The sequence below is a fragment of the Chiloscyllium plagiosum genome, unplaced genomic scaffold (genome assembly GCF_037043375.1).
Source record: "Chiloscyllium plagiosum isolate Xiang-an unplaced genomic scaffold, Cpla_swu_hap1 HiC_scaffold_1, whole genome shotgun sequence".
Classification (NCBI taxonomy): Eukaryota; Metazoa; Chordata; class Chondrichthyes; order Orectolobiformes; family Hemiscylliidae; genus Chiloscyllium; species Chiloscyllium plagiosum.
Window position 1 is genome coordinate 73,725,506 of NW_028270139.1, and position 24,677 is coordinate 73,750,182.

Consider the following 24,677-nt stretch of genomic DNA (forward strand, 5'->3'; position numbering starts at 1 on the left):
GCATGCATCAGAAAAAGGAGAGTGATTTGACAAAGATGAGGGCTTGGAATCGGACAGAGGAGAATCTTAGAAGGAAACTGGTCTGGTATAAGAGGGTAGTAGCAGAAGCAGCTTATTGGATGACTGAAATCTTACTAACAAAAATCTTTCTGCATTTTTATTGGCGACAAGGGTATAAAAAAGGAGTAGAAGGGTTTGAAAAAGACAACTTTAGCACAGAAATCAGAGGTTATCTTTGAATTCCAGAACATTCCTGGAATAGTGAGCAATTTCAACAGACAACATCATGCTTTATGTGATCCAGCCAGATCTTATGGTGAATAGTTTAGCAAGTTACTTGCTCTATTCTTTGAATTCTATACCCTTCCCACTTAAGGAAGTAGAATGAGGACTGTATCTGGCAAACGGGATGAAAAACAGTAATGGTTTTCAGGAGGACTAGGGCACTGAGGGTGTGGATGTTGAGCAAATCAGGAGCTGCACCAACATCATTGAGATGGATGGTCAAAAGCTAAAAAGAGTTAGGAACCTGAAAAAGCAGTTAATAGTGAATTGGGCACTGACTTATATGAAACATCCTTTGCTCAAATTCAGTTTTCAAGCTGAAGAAAAAAAAAACCTTCAGAATTTCTAACTTAGACACCTGACTGCCAGTTTCCTTTAACTTTTGAAAATCTGGTATAGAAAACCCTTCACAACAGATCCACACACTTACAATCAAACATTCTAGTGCAGATCACCTTATGCTTTTTCATTAAGAGTCCAGTTCAATTTTTGTTTACCTCTGGCCTTCTTTCAAGTGCTTCTTTTATAATGGGATGAAGTTCTTCTATCAACTCTCTGCAAAACAAAAAGAAGCGACTGAAAATGAGCTGCTTACCATTTAGCTTTCATTGGCCAGAAGGACATGGATGCTTTGGAGAGGGTTACAGAGAAAGTTAAGCAGATGTTACCTGGTCTTAAGGGCTTTAATTATGAGCAGAGGTTTGATAAACTCAATTTTGTTTTCACTGGTAAGACAGAGGCTGAGAGGCACCCAAATAAAGGACGACAAAATTATGAAAGGCACAGATAGGATGAATTGTCATAAACTTTTTCCCCAGAGTGGAAAGGTCAACTACTACAACAGGGCACAGGTTCAAGGTGAGAGGGAAAATGTTTAATGGAGAACTGTGGGGAACATCTCTTACATAGAAAATAACAGGTGCCTGGATTGCATTGCTAGTGGAGGCGATGGGAGCAGGCATGTTAGCAATTATAAAGCAAATTTTGATAGACAAAATATTTACTATATTTAATTTGCAAATTGAGCACAAAATCTTTGTTCAGTGTGTAAAAAACATAGCTGTCAGATAAAGCTTATTTTTTGTTGAAAAAATTGCAAAATGAATTTTCTTCAATCCAGTTTGAAACTAAGCTCAGCTTTCTTATTCTACTTTTGAGTCAAAAAGCATCGCGTGAACAATGTGATTTGAAGCACAAAGCAATCCAATCTCTTTTTGAGGACAAAAGCAGCTAAAGTGGTGAATAAATACAACTAACTGGCTTTTAAAAATTGTAGATATTTGGGCAATCCTGGAGGGAACATCTTGCCCTTCAAATATCTTAAAGAGAAATTCAAATTAAATACATCATAACATGCTTTGCTGGTTCAGACATAAAAAAAGGTAAAACTTGTGCAATGAAATGCCTTTTACCTAAATGCTACAGGATTGGTCCTGCCAAGCCCCAGCACCAGAGATTCTGTAATTTCCATGCTCTCAGAGCGCATCATTGGAACTATAAACTTGAATAGCGAAGATGGGGATGGAATGCCAATTATCTGAAATTACAAAGTATTCACCTTAATATAAAATTCATATCTTCATAATCTCATGTTACCTATTCTGGTTATTGCTGCAAATGTCAAATTGATTAGTAGTTGGTAGCATTTTTGATTGAGAAAAACATATTATGTCTTCACACTTTACTACGATCATAATTTCAGCTGACATTTAATAGGTATATGGAGGATAGGTATATGGAGGATAGTGGGTTAGTATAGGTTAGGTGGGCTTGGATCGGCGCAACATCGAGGGCCAAAGGGCCTGTACTGCGCTGTATTCTTCTATGTTCTATGTTCTATGAAAGGAATACTCTTGTTAAAGGTGGTATCTTCTAGATTAAATGCTAAACTAAGTCCCCAAATGCCTGCTTCATCAAGCATAAAAGGACACAAGCACATCAAAGATGACCACTGCACTTTTCTGATGTTCAAGCTAACATTCCTCTAAAAATGCAGACAGAGAGAAGTCAGATGACACCTGGTTATGGTCCAACAGGTTTATTTGAAATTATAAACTTTCACAGCACTGCTGCTTCAAATGAAGTGGTTTCACCTGAAAGCTTGTGATTTCAAATAAACCTGTTGGATCTTGACTTAGTCCATCACAGTCCAACATCAGCACGTCCACATCATTAAAAATACATATTTATTGTCTCGAGGATCACCTTGTACCTAAATCAGCTGCTATGTTTCATAAAATAATTATGGATAAGGAAGGACCTTGTTGATTTTGATTCAGCTTTCTAAAAGGAAGCCAGATCTCTCAAACCTGCTTTTCTTCAATAAAGTACAGACCTTTTACTAGCACTATTCTACACAGAAGACAATGCCAGATTACGACTATCCCTGATTGCTGTCCTAAATGTATGTTAAATATGCGGTTCCTTGTCCTATCCACAGTTTGATTCTTCCGGATTTAACTGCTCATTTTTTGTAGCTTACATAACCAAAGCTGCACTTCAAATAATGACAATTAAAATTTCTTATTTGTCTATAAATATGGCCCAGTGGGTCAATGTCCAAAGTCAGAAAGCATTAGAAGGGGGAAAAAACTTATATTTGCTTGCTTTTTTGGTTCGTAGTTTGCGAGGTCTGTTTAATAGAATATATTGAACCCAGAATGGGGAGCCCTGCATAAAACAGAGTAACATCCAGGAAAATCTCAAAGTTCATTAGTTAGTAATACAGGTCGCTCTGTGAGAATGCACCTTTTGTTGATGTGAATTTGCTGTAACATGACTGATGAAATGTTTTGAAAGCGCATTGGCTGTAATGCAATTATATTGCCAAATTTTAGAAACAGCGCTTAAAGTTGTGATTTTTATATAATGTCTGCTTACACAAGAACACAACCATCGGGTTATAGAAGAACTACCTGTAACTGCTAATTTATTAATAATATTTTAGTATTTATTTTATCTATTATACATTACTTTTCTCCTGAAGGTAAAGAAGAGAAATATTTCTAGATTAAAAACTAAATAAATAGGAGGAATTTAAAAAAAAAATGAAGAACTAAACAAATAAAATAGAAGTGCAGGGTCACAGGATGTGTTGAAACAGCATAATGTGGGAGCTGATGGATTCTATTATAGTTCATAGTGAACACATTTGTGGCAAATGTTGGTATTCAGGTGCATAGAAAATGATAAAATCAAAGGTAAAGGAGAATATAGGATTGTAGGTTAGTGATGGTGCTCATTCTTACCAAAAAAAGGGGAAAGACAGGACATGTGAATGTCATATTGTACCAAGGAACCATAAAAGTGAAAAGATCCCCTGGGGATGTAGTGATCATAAATTTAATGTTCAGTTCAAGTGAGAAACTTCAGTCAGAAGTACCTGTGCTTAACTTAAAAAAATTACAATGAACTGAGGATAGAGTTAGCTAAAGTGAACTCGACGGACAGATTAGCAGGAAAGTTAGTAAGGAAGCAGTGGCAGGAATTGCAGGAGGTATTTTATGACCCACAGCAAAACTGCACCCCAATAAGGAGGAGACATTCTAAGGAGGGATAAGCCAACCAGAGTTAATCAAGTTCAAAGTAAAAACATGTAAGGAGACCAAAGATCATGAAGCCTCAAATACAGAGATAAATTCAGAATCCAGCAAAAGAGGCTGCAAAGATAACAAAAGCAGAAAATAAATGAGGGCAAACTAGCTAGGAACATAAAAACAGACAATAAGAGCTTCTTTAAATATATAAAAGGAAAGAGTGAGATCAAAGTGAACATCGACCCCTTAGAAAATCAATCTGGAGAGATGGTGTTAGGAAATAAGGGAATTGCAGAGAAATTAAATGGATATTTTGCATCAATCGTTGTAGTGGAAGAAACTTCAAACATCCCATTAATGCTAAAGAGCATGGAGGGAAAAATTAAGTACTATCACTAAAGTAGCAGTAATCGACAAATTAATGGATCTAAAGGTAAAGTTCCCTGGTCTGGATGGTTTGCATCCATGGAACTTAAAGGAGGTGGCTACAGAGATATTAATGGTAACTTTCCAAAAGCCATTGGATTCTGAAGAATCACAGAACCCCTACAGTGCAGATACAGACCACTTGGCCCATGGATCAGCACCATCACATCCTCTCGACATAACCCTGCATTAACTATTTCTAATCCCCCTGCACACATCCCTGGACACTATGAGGCAACTTAGCACAGTAAATCCATTTTGCCTACAAATCTTTGGAGTGTCAGAGAAAACCAGAGCACCCCGAGGAGGCCCACACAGGCACAGGGAGAATGTCTGTGTGGAGTGTGCACAGTCACCTGAGGCTGGAATTGAACTCAGGTCCCTGGTGCCGTGAAGCAGTAGTGCTAGCCATGGTGCCGCCCATCAGAGATGTGCGAAGCATTAGACTGGAATGGAAAACTGCTAATGTGACACCCTTATTCAAAGATTGATTAACTTAATATCTACAGTTGGAAAAATATTGGTATTAAGGTTAAGCAAGTAATTGCAGAACATTTAGAAAATCAAAATTTAATCAAACAGAGCCAGTATGGCTTCTTGGAAGGGAAATAGTGTCTGGCTAATGTATTACACTTTTTCAAGGAAGTCTCAACCAGACTGGACAAAGAAAAACCAGTAGATGTGTTGTATTTGGACTTCCAGAACATGTTTGACAAAGCACCTTTCAAAAGGTTAAGTCATTAGATAAGAGCTCACCTGTTGGGGATAATATATTGTCATGGATAGTGAATTAGTTAATGGGCAGGAAGCAGTGAGTGAGGATAACAGGTTCTTTCTCAAATTGGCGACCGATGACCTGTGGGATTTCACAAGGATTGATGCAGGGATGGCACTATTTACAATACACATTAACGACTTGGAGGAAGGGAATTAATGTACTGTGGCCAAATGTATAGAAGCCACAAAAATAGGTAATAAGGAAGGTTGTGAGGGGGATACAGTTAATAGACATGGTTAGATTTAGTGAATAGGCCATGAGTTAGAAAATGGAGTATAATGTGTGAAAATGCAAAGTTATTCATTTGGGAAGAAAGAACAAAAGATCAGAATATTATTTAAATGGAGAGAAACTGAGAAAGGTGCAAATCAAATGAACTTGGGAATAATAGTGCATAGAACTAAGAAAGTTAGCACACAGCTGCACTAAGTAATCAAGAAGACAAATGAAATGTTGGCCCCTATTTCAAGGAGAGTTGGAATACAGGAGTAAGGAAATTTTTCCGCAACTGTACAAGGTGTTGGTGGGACCATAATCTAGAATGCTGTTTGGTCCCCTTATTTAAGGAAAGATATAATTTCATTGGAGGTGGTTCAGAGAAGGTTCATAAAGATGATCCCTGGCATGGAGGGATTACCTTATGAACAAAGGCTCATCAGGTTAGTAGTTGATTCATTGGACTATAGAAGACTGAGAAGTGATCTCATTGAAACATATAGGATTCTTAAGGAGCTTGAAAGGGTAAGTGCTGAGAGGATGTTTCCCCTCGTGGGACACTTTAGGTCTATGAGAGTCAGAATAAAGGGGCACCAATTTAAGACTCAGATGAGGAGTAATTTCTTCTTTCAGAGAGCTGAGTGTGTTTAGAACTCCTTGCCATAGAGAGCTGTGGGAGATGAGATCTTGTGCATATTTAAGGCTGAGATAGAATGATTCTTGATCAGCAGGGGAATGAAGAGTTACTGAGAAAAGGCAGGAGAGTGGGCCTGAGGCATGTCGAATTAGCCATGATCCTATTGAATGGTGGGGCAGGCTCAAAGGCCCAAATGGCCTTCTGGGATAAACTGGCCATGCTTAACAGAGAAGCTCAGAATACCAATTTCAAAGGGAAAAAAACACAATGTGGCAAGAATTATTGGTAAATCAGAGGACAGGGCAAGTTTTAAAGCGACAAAAAGATGACCAAATAAATAACAAAATGGGAGAAAATAAACCGAGGGTAACCTAGTAAATAACAAAAATATACAGCAAGAATTTGTGTGAACATATAAAAACTGAGAGAGAAGCAACAGGGAGTATTTGCATCTTATAGATTGAAGCAGGGAAATTATGGGGAACCAAGGAATGTCAGAGATGGTGAATATAAATACTTTATATCACTCTTCACAACAGAAGACACGAAAAGCATTCAGAAAAGAATGAAAGGATTTGGTGGTGGTGGTGGTTGGAGAGAGACAGAGCGCGAGAGAGCACGAGCGAGAGTGAAATAAACATAACTATCAAAATAGAAAAAAGTATTTTGAAATTAATGGGGCTAAAGGCTGGTAAGACTCCTGGACCTGATGGTTTGCATCCTAGGATTTTAAATAAAGTACCAGAGATATGGATGCACTGGTCACCACCTTCCAAGAATGCTCAGGTATTAGAAAAACCTCAGAGGATTGGAAAAATGCTCATTTTAACATCCTTGTTCAAAAAGGGATAGAAACAAAAAGTAGGTATCTATACCTAGAGGAGTGTCACTAGCAATCACAATCATTTGCGATATGTATTAATGACTTAGATGTACTATTACCAAGTTTGCAGACAACACAAAAATAGGTGGGAAGGTAAGTGATGAGGATGACAAAGTAATTTACAAAGAAACAAACAGGTTCAGCAAGTGGGCAAAAACGTGAGAGATGCAAGGTCGTATTGAAAATGTGAGGTTACGCACTTTGGCAGGAAGAGAGGAGGTGAGTGCTATTTAATTCGGAACAAACTGCAGGAATATGCAACACAGAGGGATTTAGGAATACTAGCACATGAATCACTAAAAGTTTGGTGGGTCACAGGGAAGACAACTGGAATGGCTGCCTTTAGTTTAGAAGGAAAGGATTTAAATTATGTTAAATGTATCCAAGACAATAGTCAGACCACAGCTGGAATACTGTGAACTGTTTTGGTCCCCTTATCTGAGGTAAGTTGTACTGATATTGGAGGCAATCGAGAGAAGGTTCACGAGGCTTTTTTGGATTGATTGATTTATTTGTTGTCATGTGTACAGAAGTACAGTGAAAAACTTGATTTATCAGCAGTACAGCTAGGTCATAGTAAGCAAGGATGTATAGAACAAAAGATTTAAACAGGGGTGTACAGGTAACATTGTGCAGGAGAGATGAACGTTAGCAAGATCAGCATTATTTGAGCCGAGAGAGTCCAGTCAATAGGCCAATAACAACTAGGAAGCTGCCCCTGAACCTACTGGTGTGCATGCATTCAGGCCTCTATATCTTCTTTCTGACAGAAGAGGTTATAAGGAGATCATTACTGGGGTGCAAAGAGTCTTTGATGAAGTTGGCAGTCTTTCATTGGCAGCGAGCTGTGTAAATGGGGTCCATGGATGGAAGCTGAAAATGTGTTGCTGGAAAAGCGCAGCAGGTCAGGCAGCATCCAAGGAGCAGGAGAATCGATGTTTCGGGCATAAGCCCTTCTTCAGGAAGGCTCATGCCTGAAACGTCGATTCTCCTGCTCCTTGGATGCTGCCTGACCTGCTGCGCTTTTCCGCAACACATTTTCAGCTCTGATCTCCAGCATCTGCAGTCCTCACTTTCTCCATGGATGGAAAGTTGGCCTCCAGTGATGGCTTGGGCTGTGCACACCACCCTTTGTAGTTTCTGGGCAGAGCAGTTTCCATATCAGGCTGTTACGCACTCAGACAATGTGCTTTCAATCGTGCATCTCTAAGAGGTTGGTGAGGGTGCTTATGGACATGCATATCCTTGGCGTGCGGTGGCACCGTGGCTCAGTGGTTAGCACTGCTGCCTCACAGTGCCACAGACCTGGGTTTGATTCCAGCCCTGGGTGACTGTGCGTAGTTTGCACATTCCCGCTGTGTCTGCGTGGGTTTCCTCTGGGTGCTCCAGTTTCCTCCCACAATCCAAAGATCTGCAGGTTAGCTGAATTGGCCGTGCTAAATTGCCCATAGTGTTTCAGGAATGCGCATCGGTCGGGGTAAATATAGGATAATTTGGTAGGGAAATGGGTCTAGGTAGGTTACTCTTCGGAGGGTCGGTGTGGACTTGTTGGGTCAAAGGGCCTGTTTCCACACAGTAGGGATTCTATGATCTTTTTCTTCTCATTGGCTCTATGGAACAATTTACTACAGAAGTCTGATGAAGCTGGTTCATGAGATATTCAAGGCTGAGACAAATTTTTAATCAATGAGGAAGTCAATAGCTAATGGGAAAAGCAGGAAAGTGAAATTGAAAATTACAAGATCAGCCACAATCTCATTGAGTATGCTCCACCATTCGAAGGACCAAATGGCCTCATTCTACTCCTAACTTTCGTGACAGACCTGAATTTACATGGATCTAGTTAACCACATTTAAACCTAAATTTGGATCTGTCAGATACTGAACACCGACATTATTTTAGTGAATTCAAACTGTATGCATTGTGGTGATGACAACGATGATATAAACAGTAATGATTTGCTGACAGCTGGCAAAGCAGTCAATCTGATGGAATTTAGAACAATTTTGGAGAATTCACAATGGAAACAATATTCAAACGTGGCTTGCTGATAAGAGAGAAAAAAATTGGATTAAGGTTAAAGTAAACATTCTGATATGGCTTTTAGATATTTATTACATAAATACCTAACAATCACACAATGCTGGTTCTGAGAAGGATGTACAACAAAGCCTTACAGGTGGATGTGGGAGCAATTTTGACTACACATACAAAAGAATGATCAAGGTTAAATGAATACAACTTCACAAAAGTACCTCACATTAGTACCTCAAGAAGTTGTCAAAATGCCTCATGGGACAGCAAAAGGATAAAATGCTCCAGAAGCCATGCACTGAAAACGAACATTTCTATCAGCTTCAACACTTTGAAGCATGAACCTGACAAGGCGTCCACACTATCAATTACTTTTACAGACAGGTAAGGCATGATCTCAGAATTAATTTCCTTATCTATTCAAGTATTTCCTATTTTTTCAATTATTGAATAATACACACAAGAAACAGGAACAGAAATAGACCATAAGGCATTTCAAATCTGTTTTGCCATTCAAAAGATCATGCTTAATCTTAGACTTCAATCAGCTTTCAAGCCTGCTCTCTGGACCTTTGGAGTAATGTTAAATTTCTGTGTTCAACAATAGAGGCGCTAACATGTTTTGAGAATTCCAAAGATTCACAACCCTTTCTCTTCATTTCATTCTTAAATGATTGGACCCTTATCCAAAGTCTGTGATCCTGCATGTTAAATTCTGTGACCAGCAGAAACAATCTCAACATCCACCTTATCAAGCTGATAGAAATTTCAAGTAGTACCTACCTTAGAATCCAGACTATATCCACTATCAGGAGTAGACGCCAGCGTCTCTGGAGGTGAGCACCTTAGTGACCCTGAAGGAGCCGTACTACATGTTGCTGCACTGCAGCAAAGGATAAGGTAGTTTCTCCAAAGCCCAATGTAGGAATCATTGCCGATTGTGGTGCTCACTTTTTTGGCATTTATAGGACTACTATTTGGAAAAGAGAATTAGAATAAAATACATCAATTTGAAAAACTATTCAAAACTATAGTGCTAAAATGTTTGGCAAGGTTTGTTATTGAATCACAGAATAGTTACCTTTATTAGGTTCACTGTGACACTACCAGTTCGCTGCACGAACAACTCTGCCACTTCTATACACCTACTCTTTCTCCTCTTAATGGAAGAATTTACTTTATATTCTTGTGTTGATTCTGACTTCCCACTGAATTTGTCTTCACCAAAATATCAGAGTGCATTCCAGACAATGATCATCCATTACATATAAAAAGATTTCCCTCATGTTGGAGTTGTTTCTTTTGCCATCACTTTCAATCTATTTCCTGTGGTTCGCAACTCTTTTGCCAAAGCGAACTATGGACTCTATCCAGACTGTCCATGAATTTCAACATAACCAGATTTCATCTTAACTATCCCTTCTAAGAACACCACTAATTTCTCTAATCTATCCTCCTAACGAAGTTTCTCACCTTTAGGACTATTCTCATAAACCTCTTGAGCATCTTTCCAATGCATTCCCATCCTTCTACAGTGTAGTACCCAGTGCTGTACATAATACTCCAGTTCATCTCTAACCAGTGTCCTATATGTTCAATATAAACTTCCCTATCTTGTATTCCATATCCCTGTTAGTGAAACCTGGGATACTGCACATTCTAATGATATCTGTCATAAATAATGACATCTGCACATAGACAATAGGTCTTCTATGCTTCTGCATATCCTTTAAAATAATACCATTTTATACTGTTTCTCAATGATTTTCCTACCAAAATGCATCACCTCACACTTCTTCACATTAAAAGTCATCGGTCACCTACTTGCTCATTCTATCAACTTGTCAGTGTCCTTTTAAGGTTCCAGGCTGTTCTTCTCACAGTTTACAATGTTGCCTTGCCTTGTCTCATTTACAAACTTTGAAATTGTCCCCATAACACACATATCAGGAAAAGCATAATCCTAATATCTAACCTGGGAAATGAATTCCAATACAAACATTCCTCTACCTTTAAAATACCATTGAATGATTACTCTGTTTTCTGTCCCTCACAGAGTTTTGAATCCACATTGCTACCAACCCTTTTATTCTGAGAGCTACAACTTTTCTCACAAGTCTATTGTGTGGCACTGTATTGAATGCCTTTTAGAAGTCCATGTACACTAAATCCACCACATTGCCCTTTGGCACCTCTTCAAAAAAATAACTCCAGCAAGTTACACATGATTCTTCTTTAACAAATCCAAGTTAGCTTTTCCAAACTAACATACTTTTCCAAGCGTCTATTCATCTTTCCACAAATAATTATTATTTCGACACATTTCCCCACCAAAGTTAAACTGACTGATCAATAAAAGGTAGGCTTACCTCAACAATTGTTTTGAACAACAGCATAACGTTCTCAATTCTCTAGTCCTCTGGTACTACACTGGATCCCAGGGAAGATTGGTTATCATTAGTGCCTCAAGAATTTCAACTCTCGCCTCCCTCAATGTCCTTGGATGCATCTCATCTGGTTCCAGTGCCTCATCTGCTTAGTATGACGGGTCATCCAAAACCACTTCCTGATCAACGTTAAACCCCTCTGGTGACCAAACATTCTCCTCTATCACTATAGCTTCGGCAGTGTCCATCTTGGAGGTGAAGACAAATGTCAAGTATGCATTTAACCCCTTTGTCATACCTCTTGCCTCCTGGGCCCAAAGTGGCCCTACTCCTCCTTTTACCACACATATATTACTGATGAGTTTACAGAAGACTTTGGAATTTAATATAGTCCTTCGCCACTTCTCACTTGTTTTTTTACCACCCTCTGAACCTTTTGTTCTACCTAACACTTTTACAGGCACACCTCTTCAATATTTTAATTTCCATTCTTTCGTGATTTGTTTGTCCTACATTTTCCTGCTGAGGGAACATACTTTGACAGTGTCTGATCCATCTTCACTTTGAAGCTGTTTTCTGCCGTCAACCATTAGTTTCAGTCTATCTGGGCTAGCTCTGATCTTGTCTCATTCAAGTCAACTCTCTGTCAGTTCATATTCTTCCTTCAGATTATTCATTGCTGTATCATTGGAAAATAACTATCAGTTTCAATTAACTGCATCAGGGTCCTGGGTTCGATTCCAGCCTTAGGTGACCATGTGTGGAGTCTGCACATTTCCACAGTGTCTGTGCAGGGTTTCTGCCAGGTGCTCCAGTTTCCTCCTACAGTCCAAAGATGCGCAGGTTAGGTGGATTGCCCATAATGTCCAGGCTAGGTGGGTTAACCATGATAAATGTGGGGTTATGGATGGGGTATGGGTCTGGGTCAGATGCACTTCAGAGAGTTGGTGCAGCCGACCCCTGAAAGTCCATCATCTATAAGGTACTAATTAGGAGTATAATAGAATACTCTCCACCTGTCTGGATGAGTGCAACTCCAGTAACACTCAAGAATTCATCACAATCCAGGACTAAGCAGCTTGATTAGTGTCTCATTCACCACAATAAATTCACCCCTTTTTCTACCACCAATGCACAGTTGCAAAAGTGTATACAATCTGTAAGATGTATATTTTTGACTCACCCAAAACCTCTTCAACAGGACCCCTCCCAAGCCATGCAACTTCCTGACTTAGAACAATAGCATCATTCATTCACTATCAAATAAGCTAAAGTCCTGGAAATCCATCCTACCAGCATCTAGGGTGCACTCAAGCCAGAAAACAGTTCGAGGGTAAGGACCAGCAGGTAACTCACCCTCTGATTTCTTAAAGTTTGTCCACAATCGCAAGGTACCAGAGGTATGACGGAATAGTGTCCATTTGCCTGTGCAGTATACCTGTACGGCTCTGATGCAGAACACTCAAGAAGCATCATCCAGGACAATCATCCTGCTTGATCGGCACCTTATCCAGCACCTTCAACATGCACTGTATACTATCTATAAGATGGCCTGCAAAGACTCAGATCAAGGCTTCCAATTCAACACTTACCAGTGACCTCGATCATCTAGAACAAGAGCAGCAGATACATGAGAACACCATTACATTCGCTTTCAAGCCCAAAGCATCTTGAGTTCAAACGTTCACTGTTTCTTTAGTGTCTTTGGGTCAAAGTGCTGGAACTCCCTTACCCAAGACACTATGGATACACCTATCCCATGCACTGCAGCAATTCAAGAACTTACCACCTTTGTAAAGGCAGTTAGGGGTGAACAATAAATACTGGTTTAGCCACCAATACTCAAGTCTTGTGAATAAAAATAAAATGTATACCACTTCACCTTTCTCTACTTTTAATTTAATTTGTCATGTTTACTGATTTCACCAGATTTCATTGATTTACTTAAATTCTGCACTATCCTTATCTCAGTTCTCAAAAACTTCTAAGTTGTGCTGTCACCCAAAACTTTTGACATTTTGCCTTACACTCCCAAATCTAGGTTAAAATAAATCTAATTAATATAACTTAACATGTTTATAATTAACACTGGTCATCAAAATTCACCTTTTTACAACCAAATTCTAAATTAACCAATTAATGAACCGAAAAGTGGAGAAAGGGGATCATTTAGAAAGGGGAGCAGTGGTTAGCACTGCTGCCTCACAGCGCCAGAGACCCGGGTTCAATTCCCGACTCAGGCGACTGACTGTGTGGAGTTTGCACATTCTCCCTGTGTCTGTGTGGGTTTCCTCCGGGTGCTCCGGTCTCCTCCCATAGTCCAAAGATGTGCACGTCAGGTGAATTGGCCATGCTAAATTGCCCGTAGTGTTAGGTAAAGGGGTAAATGTACAGGAATGGGTGGGTTACGCTTCGGCGGGTCAGTGTGGACACACTGTAAGTAATCTAAGTAATTTGTGTATTTGACCGATAGCAAAGGCAAGCAATAGGCTTGAAAAAAAGCTTAGGAAGACTTACTTTATGTCCACTTGCGGAGAAAGCATCTGTAGGCGAGTGTATGAAAACATCCAAGCATAACTCACTGCTGATGGACAGTGTTTGGGCAAATTTTCTTGCTTGAGGAAGCTTGATAAGCTAATTACCCAAGGGTCCAGGCCCTGTGTCACATGTGCAAATATCCAAATGTGTGAAGGACTGACCACATCAAACTGATGGCTGATGGGAGAGGAACTCCATTCTGCAAGCGTCTGGAGGTCTATCCCAGTGGGGCAATACAGCAAGTTCGTCTGATTTAAAGGCAAAAAGAAAATAATCTTAGTTTTGTTCTTCATATGCATTATAAGAAGTTATGTTCAACAAAAAGCTTTCCAAAGATGGTAGATAGGACAGTAATGTCCCAGCTATGGTACTAGGCAAGTCAGATCCCAGAATGAAATACAAACCAAGCTCTATCAATTAGCATGAGCTTAATTAAACCATGAAAACAAAGTTTCAAACTGTTTCCCAATACCCTCCATTACAAACTCAAATCCACAGAAATACTCCATCTCAACTGTTTGTTTTATGAAGAGTTTAGTTAAGTAGAAAACCTGTCAGTTCCAAGAACTTGCAGATTTCTAACCAAATTGTACTGACATGGAAGATGCACAAATCAAAACACTTCTGTTGGAGTATCTAGCTTTCTTTAAACTGAAGTAAACATTTCTAGCTTTGGGTAAAATTCAACTTGCTTCTACACTCAACTCTGGAGTTCTGAACTGAAAAACAGGTTTCATCTGAGAGCCTTCTGAACTGAAAGCACAAGATCTTAAATGTTTATCCAACCTCTTCTACATTCAAGAGGGTATTCATCTTTCCATTATTACCATATAGGTTTGCAGTTATCCGCTTTCTGACACATGCTGGATGTAGGTCACTGTCCAGACCGACTTGCTGACAATTGTTTTTTTAAAAAGTATAGTAATAAGTCCACAGCCAGCTTCTTTTAGTAACAACCCAAATTCCTAAAATGACTCATCACATACCTCTCAGTATAGGGCTTTAAACTAACTAGTTGAGAAGTGGGTTCAGTTGCAAGGAAAATTACAAAATCAAAGGTAAAGGAGAAGCGATGGGATTGATTTGTTACCAGAAAATAAGAGGAAGGGACAGAATGTACAAACGCCACATTGTACCAACAAACCATAAAATGTAGGGAAACTCAATAATAGAGCAAATTTAAAGGCTTTGTATCCTAATGCACAAAGCATTCAGACTCAGGTAAACGAACTGAAGGCCCAAGTCGAGGTATTTGAATATGATCTCATAGCCATTATGGAAACACAGTTACGAGATCAAAACTGAGAACTTAATACTCAGGGCTATGTGATTTTTCAGATAGACACAAAGGATGGAAAAGGCAGCAGCTGAGCACTGTTAGTAAGAAATGAAATGAGCACAGTTGTGAGAGATGACCTAGGTGCTGATGATGTTGAGTCAATTTGGGCAGAGGCCAAAAAAAACAAGAGAAGGAAGACATTAGTAGGAGTAGCGTACAGATCTCAAACAGTAGCCACTATCTGCAAAACGCTATAAATCAACAAATAAAAGAACAGAGCAATAATAAATAGGTGACTTTAACTATTATGTTTATTAGGTTAATCAAATTGGAAAGATATGACAATAAATTCATAGACTGCATTAGGGACCATGTCCCAGAGCAAAGTGTTTCAGAGCTAACTATGGAGCAGGTTATCTGGTAATTGGTAATGAGGCAGGTTTAATAAACAAGTAAAAGGTCCCCTTGGAAGTAGCGATCTCAATGTGTTAAGTCTGAGACTAAGAAACTAGGGTTTGAAGCAATGGTGATTTAACTTAAAAAAAGGAATTACAATGAAATGAGGATAGAACTAGCTAAAGTGAACTGAGCAGAAAAATAAGACAGTAAGCAAGCAGTGGCAGACATTTCAGGAGGTAATTCATGACCCACAGCAAAAGTGCATCCCAGTAAGGAAGAAGGATTCTGAGAGAGGGGTAAACGAACCAAAATTTAGATTAGATTACTTACAGTGTGGAAACAGGCCCTTCGGCCCAACAAGTCCACACCGCCCCGCCCCGCCGAAGCGCAACCCACCCATACCCCTACATTTACCCCTTTTTACCTAACACTACGGGCAATTTAGCATGGCCAATTCACCTGACCTGCACATCTTTGGACTGTGGGAGGAAACCGGAGCACCCGGAGGAAACCCACGCAGACACGGGGAGAATGTGCAAACTCCACACAGTCAGTCGCCTGAGGCGACTCATTTGTAGATGAGTTAGTAAATTTGTGGATGACACCAAGGTTGGAGGAGTTGTGGACAATGCGGAAGGATGTTCCAGGTTATAGAGGATCATAGATAAGCTGCAGAACTGGACTGAGAGGTGGCAAATGGAGTTTAATGTAGAAAAGTGTGAGGTTATTCACTTTCGAAGGAGTAACAGGAATACAGAGTACTGGGCTAATGGTAAGATTCTTGGTACAGTGGATGAGCAGTGAGATCTCAGTGTCCATGTACATAGATCCCTGAAAGTTGCCACACAGTTTGATCGGGTTGTCAAGAAGACATGCCATGTGTTAGCTTTTATTGGTACAAGGATTGAGTTTTGGAGCTGCGGGTTCATGTTGTAGCTGTACAAAATTCTGGTGCAGCTGCACTTGGAGTATTGCGTACAGTTCTGGTCGCCACATTATAGGAAGAATGTGGAAGCTTTGGAAGGAATGCTGAGGAGATTTACGAAGACGTTGCCTGGTATGGAGGGAAGGTCTTATGAGGCAAGGTTGGAGACTTGAGGATGTTTTCATTAGAGAGGTGACTTCATTGAGACATACAAGATGATCAGAGGATTAGACAGGGTGGACAGTGAGAGCCTTTTTTCCCCTCATATGGTGATGGCTAGCACGAGGGGGAATAGCTTTAAATTGAGGGATGATAGATATAGACAAATGTCAGAGGTAGGTTCTTTACCCATTAAGCAAACTAATGGAAGTGAGTTTCGAGAAGATTTGTAGCTCAGGTTGAGGTTCTGGGTGTAGGTTTGTTCGCTGAGCTGGAAGGTTTGTTTTCAATCTCTTGTTGAAAACAAACCTTCCAGCAGTGAGCCAACCTACCTCCAAACCAATGGAACTAAAGGCAGATAAGTCCCTGGTCCTGATGCCTTACATTCTAGAATCCTAAGAGAGGCAGCTGGAGATAGTGGATAATTTTCAAAAAGTTGTTGGATTGTAGAGAAATATTACAGGATTGGAAAACAGCTATTGTGACACTAGCAGAAAGTGAGGACTGCAGATGCTGGAGATCAGAGCTGAAAAATGTGTTGCTGGAAAAGCGCAGCAGGTCAGGCAGCATCAAAGGAGCAGGAGAATCGACGTTTCGGGCATAAGCCCTTCTTCAGGAATTCCTGAAGAAGGGCTTATGCCAGAAACGTCAATTCTCCTGCTCCTTTGATGCTGCCTGACCTGCTGCTCTTTTCCAGCAACACATTTTTCAGCTATTGTGACACCCCTATTCAAAAAGGAAAGGAGGTTAAAAAGCAGGTAACTGTAGGTCAATTAGCTTAATGCCTATTGTTGGGAAAATATTGGCATTAATTATTAAGGATGTAAAAGCAGGATATTTGGAAAATCACAATCTAATAAAACAGAGTCAGCATGAATTCAAAGGGAAATTGTGTCTAAATAACTTAATAGAGTTTTTTGAGGGAAAATCAGAGTGGAAAGAGGAGAACCAGTATATGTGCTACGTTTGAACTTTCAGAAAATGTTTGACAAGAGAGCTATCAAAAGTTTAAGTAATAAGATAAGAGCCCACGGTGTTGAAGATAATATATTGGCATGAACAGAAAACTGGTACATGGACAGGAAGCAGTGACAAGGTATATGGGCTCCTTCTTCAGGTTGGCACTCTATGACCAGTGGGGTTCCATAGGGATGAGTGGTCCACAACTGTTAACAATATATATTAATGACAAGGAGGAAGTAAATAAATATGTTTCAGCCAGAGTTGCAGATGTCACAGAAATTGGTAGAAAGGCAGGTCACAAGAGGGATACAAATAGTTGACAGAGACATCATGATAATTTAACAGGCAAATATTTGGAAAATGGAATACAATTTGGGAAAATGCACATTTACAAAATTTAGAAAGGAGGAAAAATACAGGATATTGTTTAAATGGAGAGAAACTGCAGAAAGCTGTAACACAAACAGTCTTGGGGGTACTTGTGCATGAAACACAGAAAGCTAACACATAGATGTAGCAAGTAATCAGGAGGGCTAATGGAATGTTAGCTCTTATTTCCAAGCGGTTTGGAGTATCAGTGTAGGGAAGTCTCACTACAACCACATAAGAGACCACATTTGGAATAGAGAGAACAATTTTGGACCCCTTATTCAAGAAATTATATAATTTCACTGGATGCAGTTCAGCGAAGGTTCACTAAGATGATTCCTAGTATGTTTTATGGAGGGATTCTCTTATAAGCAAAAGCTGAACAAGTTGAGACTCTACTAAACAGAATTTAGAAGAATAAGAGATCGCATTGAAACGCGTTGCATTCTTCAGGATATGCTGATTTTTTTCCCTTGATGGACAATTTCTGGGACCAGAAGACATAATCTCAGAATAAAGCTGTGCTAATTTAATGGCTGAGATGAGGAGGATTTCTTCTTCCAGAAGGTTGAGTGTATTTGAAACTCCTTTTACAGACAGCTGTGAAGACAGAGTCCTTGTGTATTTTAAGGCTGAGATAGATAGATAGATTCTTGATATTTAGGGGAATCGAGGGTTACAGGAAAAGGCCAGGAAAGCAGACATGGGTAATGTCGATCAGTCATGACCCTACTGAATCGTGAAACAAGTTTTAGGGATGAATGGCCTGCTCCTGTTCCTGTACCTTATGTCAGCATCAAACAACATGCCTCTTCAGCTGTTCGCAACACAGTTAGGGATTGTACCAATCCAGGCCTTGCTTGTAAACTTAGAAAATACTGAACATAATATCTAATGCTAAGTGTGATATATTTATTATTGATATTACATTTATTACACTTAGATAATATTTGTGACAATCATGTGTATGAGAAGAATTACACCAATGATCAATTTTGGATTGACAGTTGGACTCGCAGTATGGCGCACTTATAAATACTGTAATAACATAAGTTACAGACAGGGCCCTGTACTTTGCAGACAGGAAGAGTACATACACTCTCTGTGCCTGTTTCAACACAAACTATGTTACCGCCACCCTTTGTTTCACTTCTCAGGACAATGCCTTCAGTAATCAGTCAACGAGCCTGCTTTGAAATGAAAGCAAAGCTTGGCAGTTAACTGTCCTTCATTACTTAATGGTTCATTCCCCATGACAGTGGCTCTATCAGAGTTCATTTGCCAAACAACCAGTACTCTTCTGTTATACAACACCAACACTGCTTTCCCTTTCATTTGGTATTCCTTGTAAATTGTCCAGATGTGTACAAGACAAAAAGCTTTCCCAAAATGGGTCATTTTGAAAAATACTCAAGTTCTGTGCTAGTAGATACACCTGTAATTAAGGTCAAGAGTTATCGAACAGTCAATTATAAACAGATGGATGGAGGCATTCAGAGGAGAAATTTGTTATGTTTGAATTAGGGCTCAGGAAATGACCTGGAACCTGAAAGACTCAGAAGATGTGCAACTGTGAGTGAATGAAGCCCATAAGCAATGTTCATTTTATGCAGCTCACCAAGATTAAAAAAAATACAGATGCACTATTAGCGTGGTGAAGCTAGCTGTCTGTGAAACGCTAAAATCCTACTTCTGAGTAGGTGCTGGAGTACAGTTTCCATAATTCAAGGGTACCCAATCTCAAATCAGGAGATTGGACTCTAAGAACGTGAGCAGTCGCTGAGACTGTATGTGACAGAGCAACTTTTGAGGAAGTTCTGTTGTCAACATGTGAAGGGGTTTTGGAATGGGGGGAGTTTGATTTCTGAGAAATCCATGGGATTTCTATCTGATGAAGGAACAGCTCTGAAAACTAGTATTTCAAATAAACCTGTTGGACTATAACCTGGTGTTGTGTGATTTTTAACTTTGTTCTTTGTCAAATAAAGATTATCACTTTTTTTTTCAAATCCATTATATCTTTTATGCTCTATAAGTACCTAGACCTGACACTATTTCTCCTTTAAATAACTTACTGGCTCTGAACCAGAGCTTATCAAATTGTCAGTCTGGTCTGGGATCATTATAGGTGTGTGTAAATTGCATTGTACCTTAGCTATTCACTAGTTGAAAACAGAACCGATGTTGACATGCCTGGACAAAAAAAAAATTGAATACCTAAATGAAATTCACAAAATGTTTGTTAATATTTCAAAATTATGAAGTATCAATCAATTTCCAGCTCACTGGTCTACCTGGTCTGCTCCAGTAAGGTGTATGAAGCTTTCCAAGATTGAAGGGCTTAATCGATCCATGACATCGATCGCCAGCTCTTCATCTCCCTGAAACAGAAGAATAGTTCTAAGCTGTATTATTTTGCTGATTAATGTTTTTGAACTACAGCATGACAAAAATAATAGGTATACATTGCTGTCTATTAGGCAAACTGGTAGGAACATCACCATGTAAGTGGTTGGAATTCTGGCAAAATACAGTCAACATTTCCACCTGACATGATGGCGGGCGTCCTAAAGATTTCAGATGCATTGATTTAGGAGGCAGAGGGATGCATTGGTTGAGATCTTCTCGAATTCCTTATAATCAATTAAGTTCCTAGACATAGGAAAACAAGCAGGCCATTCAACTAGATCATGACTGATCTGATAACCCTCAACTCCACGTTGCTACCTTTTACCCACAACCCTTGATTCCCTTACTGATTAAAAATCTGCCTATCTTAGCCTTGAATACAGAGTGATCCAGCCTCAACAGCCCTCTGCAGTAAAGAATTCCATAGGTAGACTACCCTCAGCCGAGCGACAAAGATGTTGCCTGAGGATAGGCAACTTGGACGTTAGGTGGGACTGGTGTAGATGGTGGTGAAGTGGTGGCGGAGGGATGGCAACACAGGTGTCATTGACTGTGATGAGCAGGTTCAGGACTGATGGGCTTTCTTCAAACTATATCTTTTTTTCTTATTCTTAAATTATTCAAACAGGCACTGTTTCCTGGTGACAAATGAAAGCTTTTCACTCTACTTTACAGTAAGAGTACAAATACATGTGACAATAAAATCTAAATCATCCTCAAAGAACAAATTCCTCCTTCTTCTTAAACGTGTGACCCCTTATTCTGAAATAATAGTCACAGTCCTTGATGCTCCCACAAGGGGAAACAACGTTTCCACATCTGCCCTGTCAATTCTCCAAAGAATCTTTTATGTTTTGATATGAGAGAGAGAGAGAACAAAGAACTATATGCCACTTCGTCTGACATTAGTGTTTGGGAAATGTTAGAATCTATTATTGGATATAGCAGCAGAGCAATGGATAAGCATAGAATGATTAGAGAGAGTCAAGATAGACATACGACAGGCAAATCATGTTTGACAAATTTATTATGAGGACTTAATTCAAAGGGAAATTAGTTGATTATTGTTGTGCTAAGACAGCTGGTTTGAAGACAACCTTGTTTTCCTGGGATTTTAGTGAAAGGCATTTCACATGTTTGGAGAAGGAATTGATAATGACCCGGACCTTGGGTTCTCAATACACACACATCTCAGTGTCATTTGCACACTTAAGACTGAGGTTGAAGTGACCTAGTTTTGGATTGAAGGTGGCATAAAGTTAACAGCTTCCTGTTTGTTTTGTTATTTATCTGCATGCCTGTAGGTATTTTGCTGCAGTGGAGTTTTTTATCCTTTGTTTTTCATGGGAAGTAGGGATTATTGCTAAGGCCAACATTTATTCCCCATCCCAAATGGTCCTGAATAAGATCAGTTAACAGTAACGACATTATTCTGGGTCTGTAGTCACATGCAGACCAGACAGATTTCCTTCCCTTAGGGACATTAGTGAACCAGATTTTTTTAAAAATCAAAAACAGAGAGCAACTTTAAGTTTAATTAACTGAATTTAAATTCCAACAGGTGCAACATTAGGATACAAATTTACATCTCCAGCCTGTTCCGCTGGATTACTGGTCTCGTGAGATCACATCTATGCCGCCATCTCATTTGTGCTGTAGCAAGTGAAACGCAGACAAATGTTGCTACGATGACACAACTTTGTTTAACCCTTGTCTTCAAAGAACTGGCCTCTGTGGCAGTTCTGTGCATGATGATTACAGCTTGCATGCCATTGGACGAGACGAAGGAGTGGAACAATTTCTGAAGGGCAACCAAAGTTGAGGAGGATACTTGGTAAGACTGTGATCAACTGAGCCAAAGGCTTTACACGGTCGGTGTTCCTTGCATTTGTAATGAGTCCCCTCAGGAAGATAAAGGCTCATGGTGTTAGAGGCAAGGTGTTAGTATGGATAGAAGCTTGGCTGTCTGACAGAAAGCAGAGAGTGGGGATAAAAAGGTCCTTCTCAGGATGAGAAGTGGTGTACCGAAAGGCTCAGTGTTGGGACCACAACTTTTCACTTTAGACATTCACAATCTAGATGAAGGAACAGAGGGTATTCTAGCTACATTTGCAGACAACATAAAGATAGGTAGGGGGACAGGTAGCATTGAGGAGGCTGGGAAGTTACAGAAGGATTTGACAGTTTAGGAGAGTGGGCAATAATGTGGCAGATGGAGTACAATGTGGGAAAGTGTGAGGTCATGCACTTTGGTAGGAAGAATAGGGGCACAGACTATTTTCTAAATGGGGAGAAAATTCAGAAGTCTGAAGTGCAAAGACACTTGGGAGTTCTAGTCCAGGATTCTCTCAAAGTAAACTTGTAGGTTGAGTCAGTAATTAGGAAGGCAAATGCAATGATGGCATTTACTTTGAGAGGACTTGAATATAAAAGCAGGGATGTACTTCTGAGGCTATATAAGGCTTTGGTCAGACCAGATTTGGAGTACTGTGTGCAGCTTTGGGCTTCATATCAGGAAAAACATACTGGCCTTGGAGCATGTTCAAAGGAGGTTCTTGAGAATGGGCCCAGGAATGAAAAGCTTCACCTTTGAGGACGTTTAGAAGGATGAGGGGGCATCTAATTGAAACATACAGAACACTGAATGGCCTGGACAGAGTAGATGTTGGGAAGACGTTTCCATTGGTACGAGAGACTAGGACCTGAGGGCATAGCCTTAGAGTAAAGGGAAGACCTTTTCGCACAGAGATAAGGAGAAACGTTTTCAGCTAGAGAGCGGTGAATCAATGGAATTCACTGTCACAGAAGGCTGTGGAGGCCAGGTCATTGAGTATATTTAAGACTAAGATAGATAGATTGTTCAGTATCAAAGGGCTCAAGGGTTACCTGGAGAGAAAGCGGGAGAATGGGGTTGAGAAACTTATCAGCCATGATTGAATGGCAGAGGAGACTCAATGGGCTGAATGACCTAATTTCTGCTCCACTGTCTTATGGTCTTAAAAACAACGTGGAATAATGAGTATCAGGTTGATGATGGCACAGTAGGTAGTATTTGAGCTCGTCAGAGCCCTTCTGCTCCAAGCCAGCGGCATCCTTTTATGTACTTTTTTTTCCTTTTCTTCCTTCATCTACATAGCTGGATGGAGGCGGGGCAGTGACTGCAGTATCAGCAGTATAGATTGGGACTTCTGCCAGCGGCAGCGGTACCTGAAGCAGGTTCTTCTGGTGGCAGTAGACCTGGAATCTGGACTCTTGGCAGAGTTGGAAGGCAGCAGAGCCAGGATCTCCTGGGGCACCAGTGTCATCGTTGCCCTTCCCAGAGCGGGACTTCTTGATGACCTTCCAGACACCTTGCAGAAGTCTTATGACCCAATTTGAACAGAAGATTACTTAAATAAGAGTTAATTTCATTTTATTCTTTTTGTAGAACATAGAAAGCACAGCACAAAACAGGCCGTTCAGCCCTCTATGCTGTGCTGCGGATTACTCCTAATCTAAAAATAACCTAACCTATGCACCCCTCAATTCACTGCTGTCCACGTGCATGTCTAGAAGTCGCTTAAATGTCCTGAATGACTCTGCTACCACCATCACCGCTGGCAACGCATTCCATGCATTCGCAACGCTCTGCGTCAAGAACACTGACAGATCTTAAAACTATGACCTCTGGTGCCAGTAAATCCTGCCCTGGGGAAAAGTCTCTGACTCTATCCATGTCTCTATTATTTTATAGCTCAAAATGGCACCGGATTGGGGCAACAAAACACTTTTCACATACATCTTGAAGATACAGTGAAAAGTGACAATAAAATCATGAATTCATTTTCCTTAACATGAAAGCCTCATCTTAATGACTGGGGACATAGGTGGTGTAATTCTCCACTGTCCAAATTTTACTAGTCAGCCTTTGACCTGATGAGAAAAAGAATATTTGAGAACTGGGTTCTGTAGTTCAATTTATGTCTGTTTTATCTGATATTTTGAATCCTATCCCCAGTATTATACTTGCTAACCCTTAATGCAGAACCATCATATTATTCATTCAAACTCACATCAGTCAGCTATGTTTTTTAGACTGTTGAAAGTGGTGAGACTTTATAGAATGAAGTTTTTATAGAATGAAGTGAAAAAGTATTTAGAAGGTTTATTTGAAATGATCCTTCGTGAGAAAAAGGATTAGGGAAAACACTTTTATCGATCACATTTTGGGAACTGGAGACACGTTTGCCCAAGGAATGATTGATGAAGAAACCACTGCTTTTATTTGAAATGCAGTCAATTCATTTTGATGAGGACGTGCCGGTGTTAGACTGGGGTGGACGAAGTTAAAACCATACAACACCAGGTTGTGGCCCAACAGGTTTATTTGGAAGTACTAGCTTTCAGAGTACTGCTCCTTCATCAGGTAGCTAATGGGATAGAATCATAAGACACAGATTTATAGCAAAAGATC

The 24,677-nt window shown here is 39.9% G+C and overlaps 1 protein-coding gene across 10 annotated transcripts in view; it reads right to left on the bottom strand.

The window, feature by feature from the left end:
- Window positions 1-24,677, bottom strand: part of fryl (furry homolog, like) — a 477,034-nt gene that overhangs the window by 181,549 nt on the left and 270,808 nt on the right. For all 10 annotated transcript variants that reach the window (XM_087987974.1, XM_087987980.1, XM_087987968.1 and 7 more), the window contains 5 exons: window positions 20,110-20,196; window positions 13,701-13,969; window positions 9,580-9,769; window positions 1,698-1,822; window positions 783-840 (listed from right to left, as the gene is read on the bottom strand). In XM_087987974.1, the coding sequence (XP_087844100.1) occupies window positions 783-840; window positions 1,698-1,822; window positions 9,580-9,769; window positions 13,701-13,969; window positions 20,110-20,196 (729 nt within the window). The remainder of the gene's footprint in view (window positions 1-782; window positions 841-1,697; window positions 1,823-9,579; window positions 9,770-13,700; window positions 13,970-20,109; window positions 20,197-24,677) is intronic.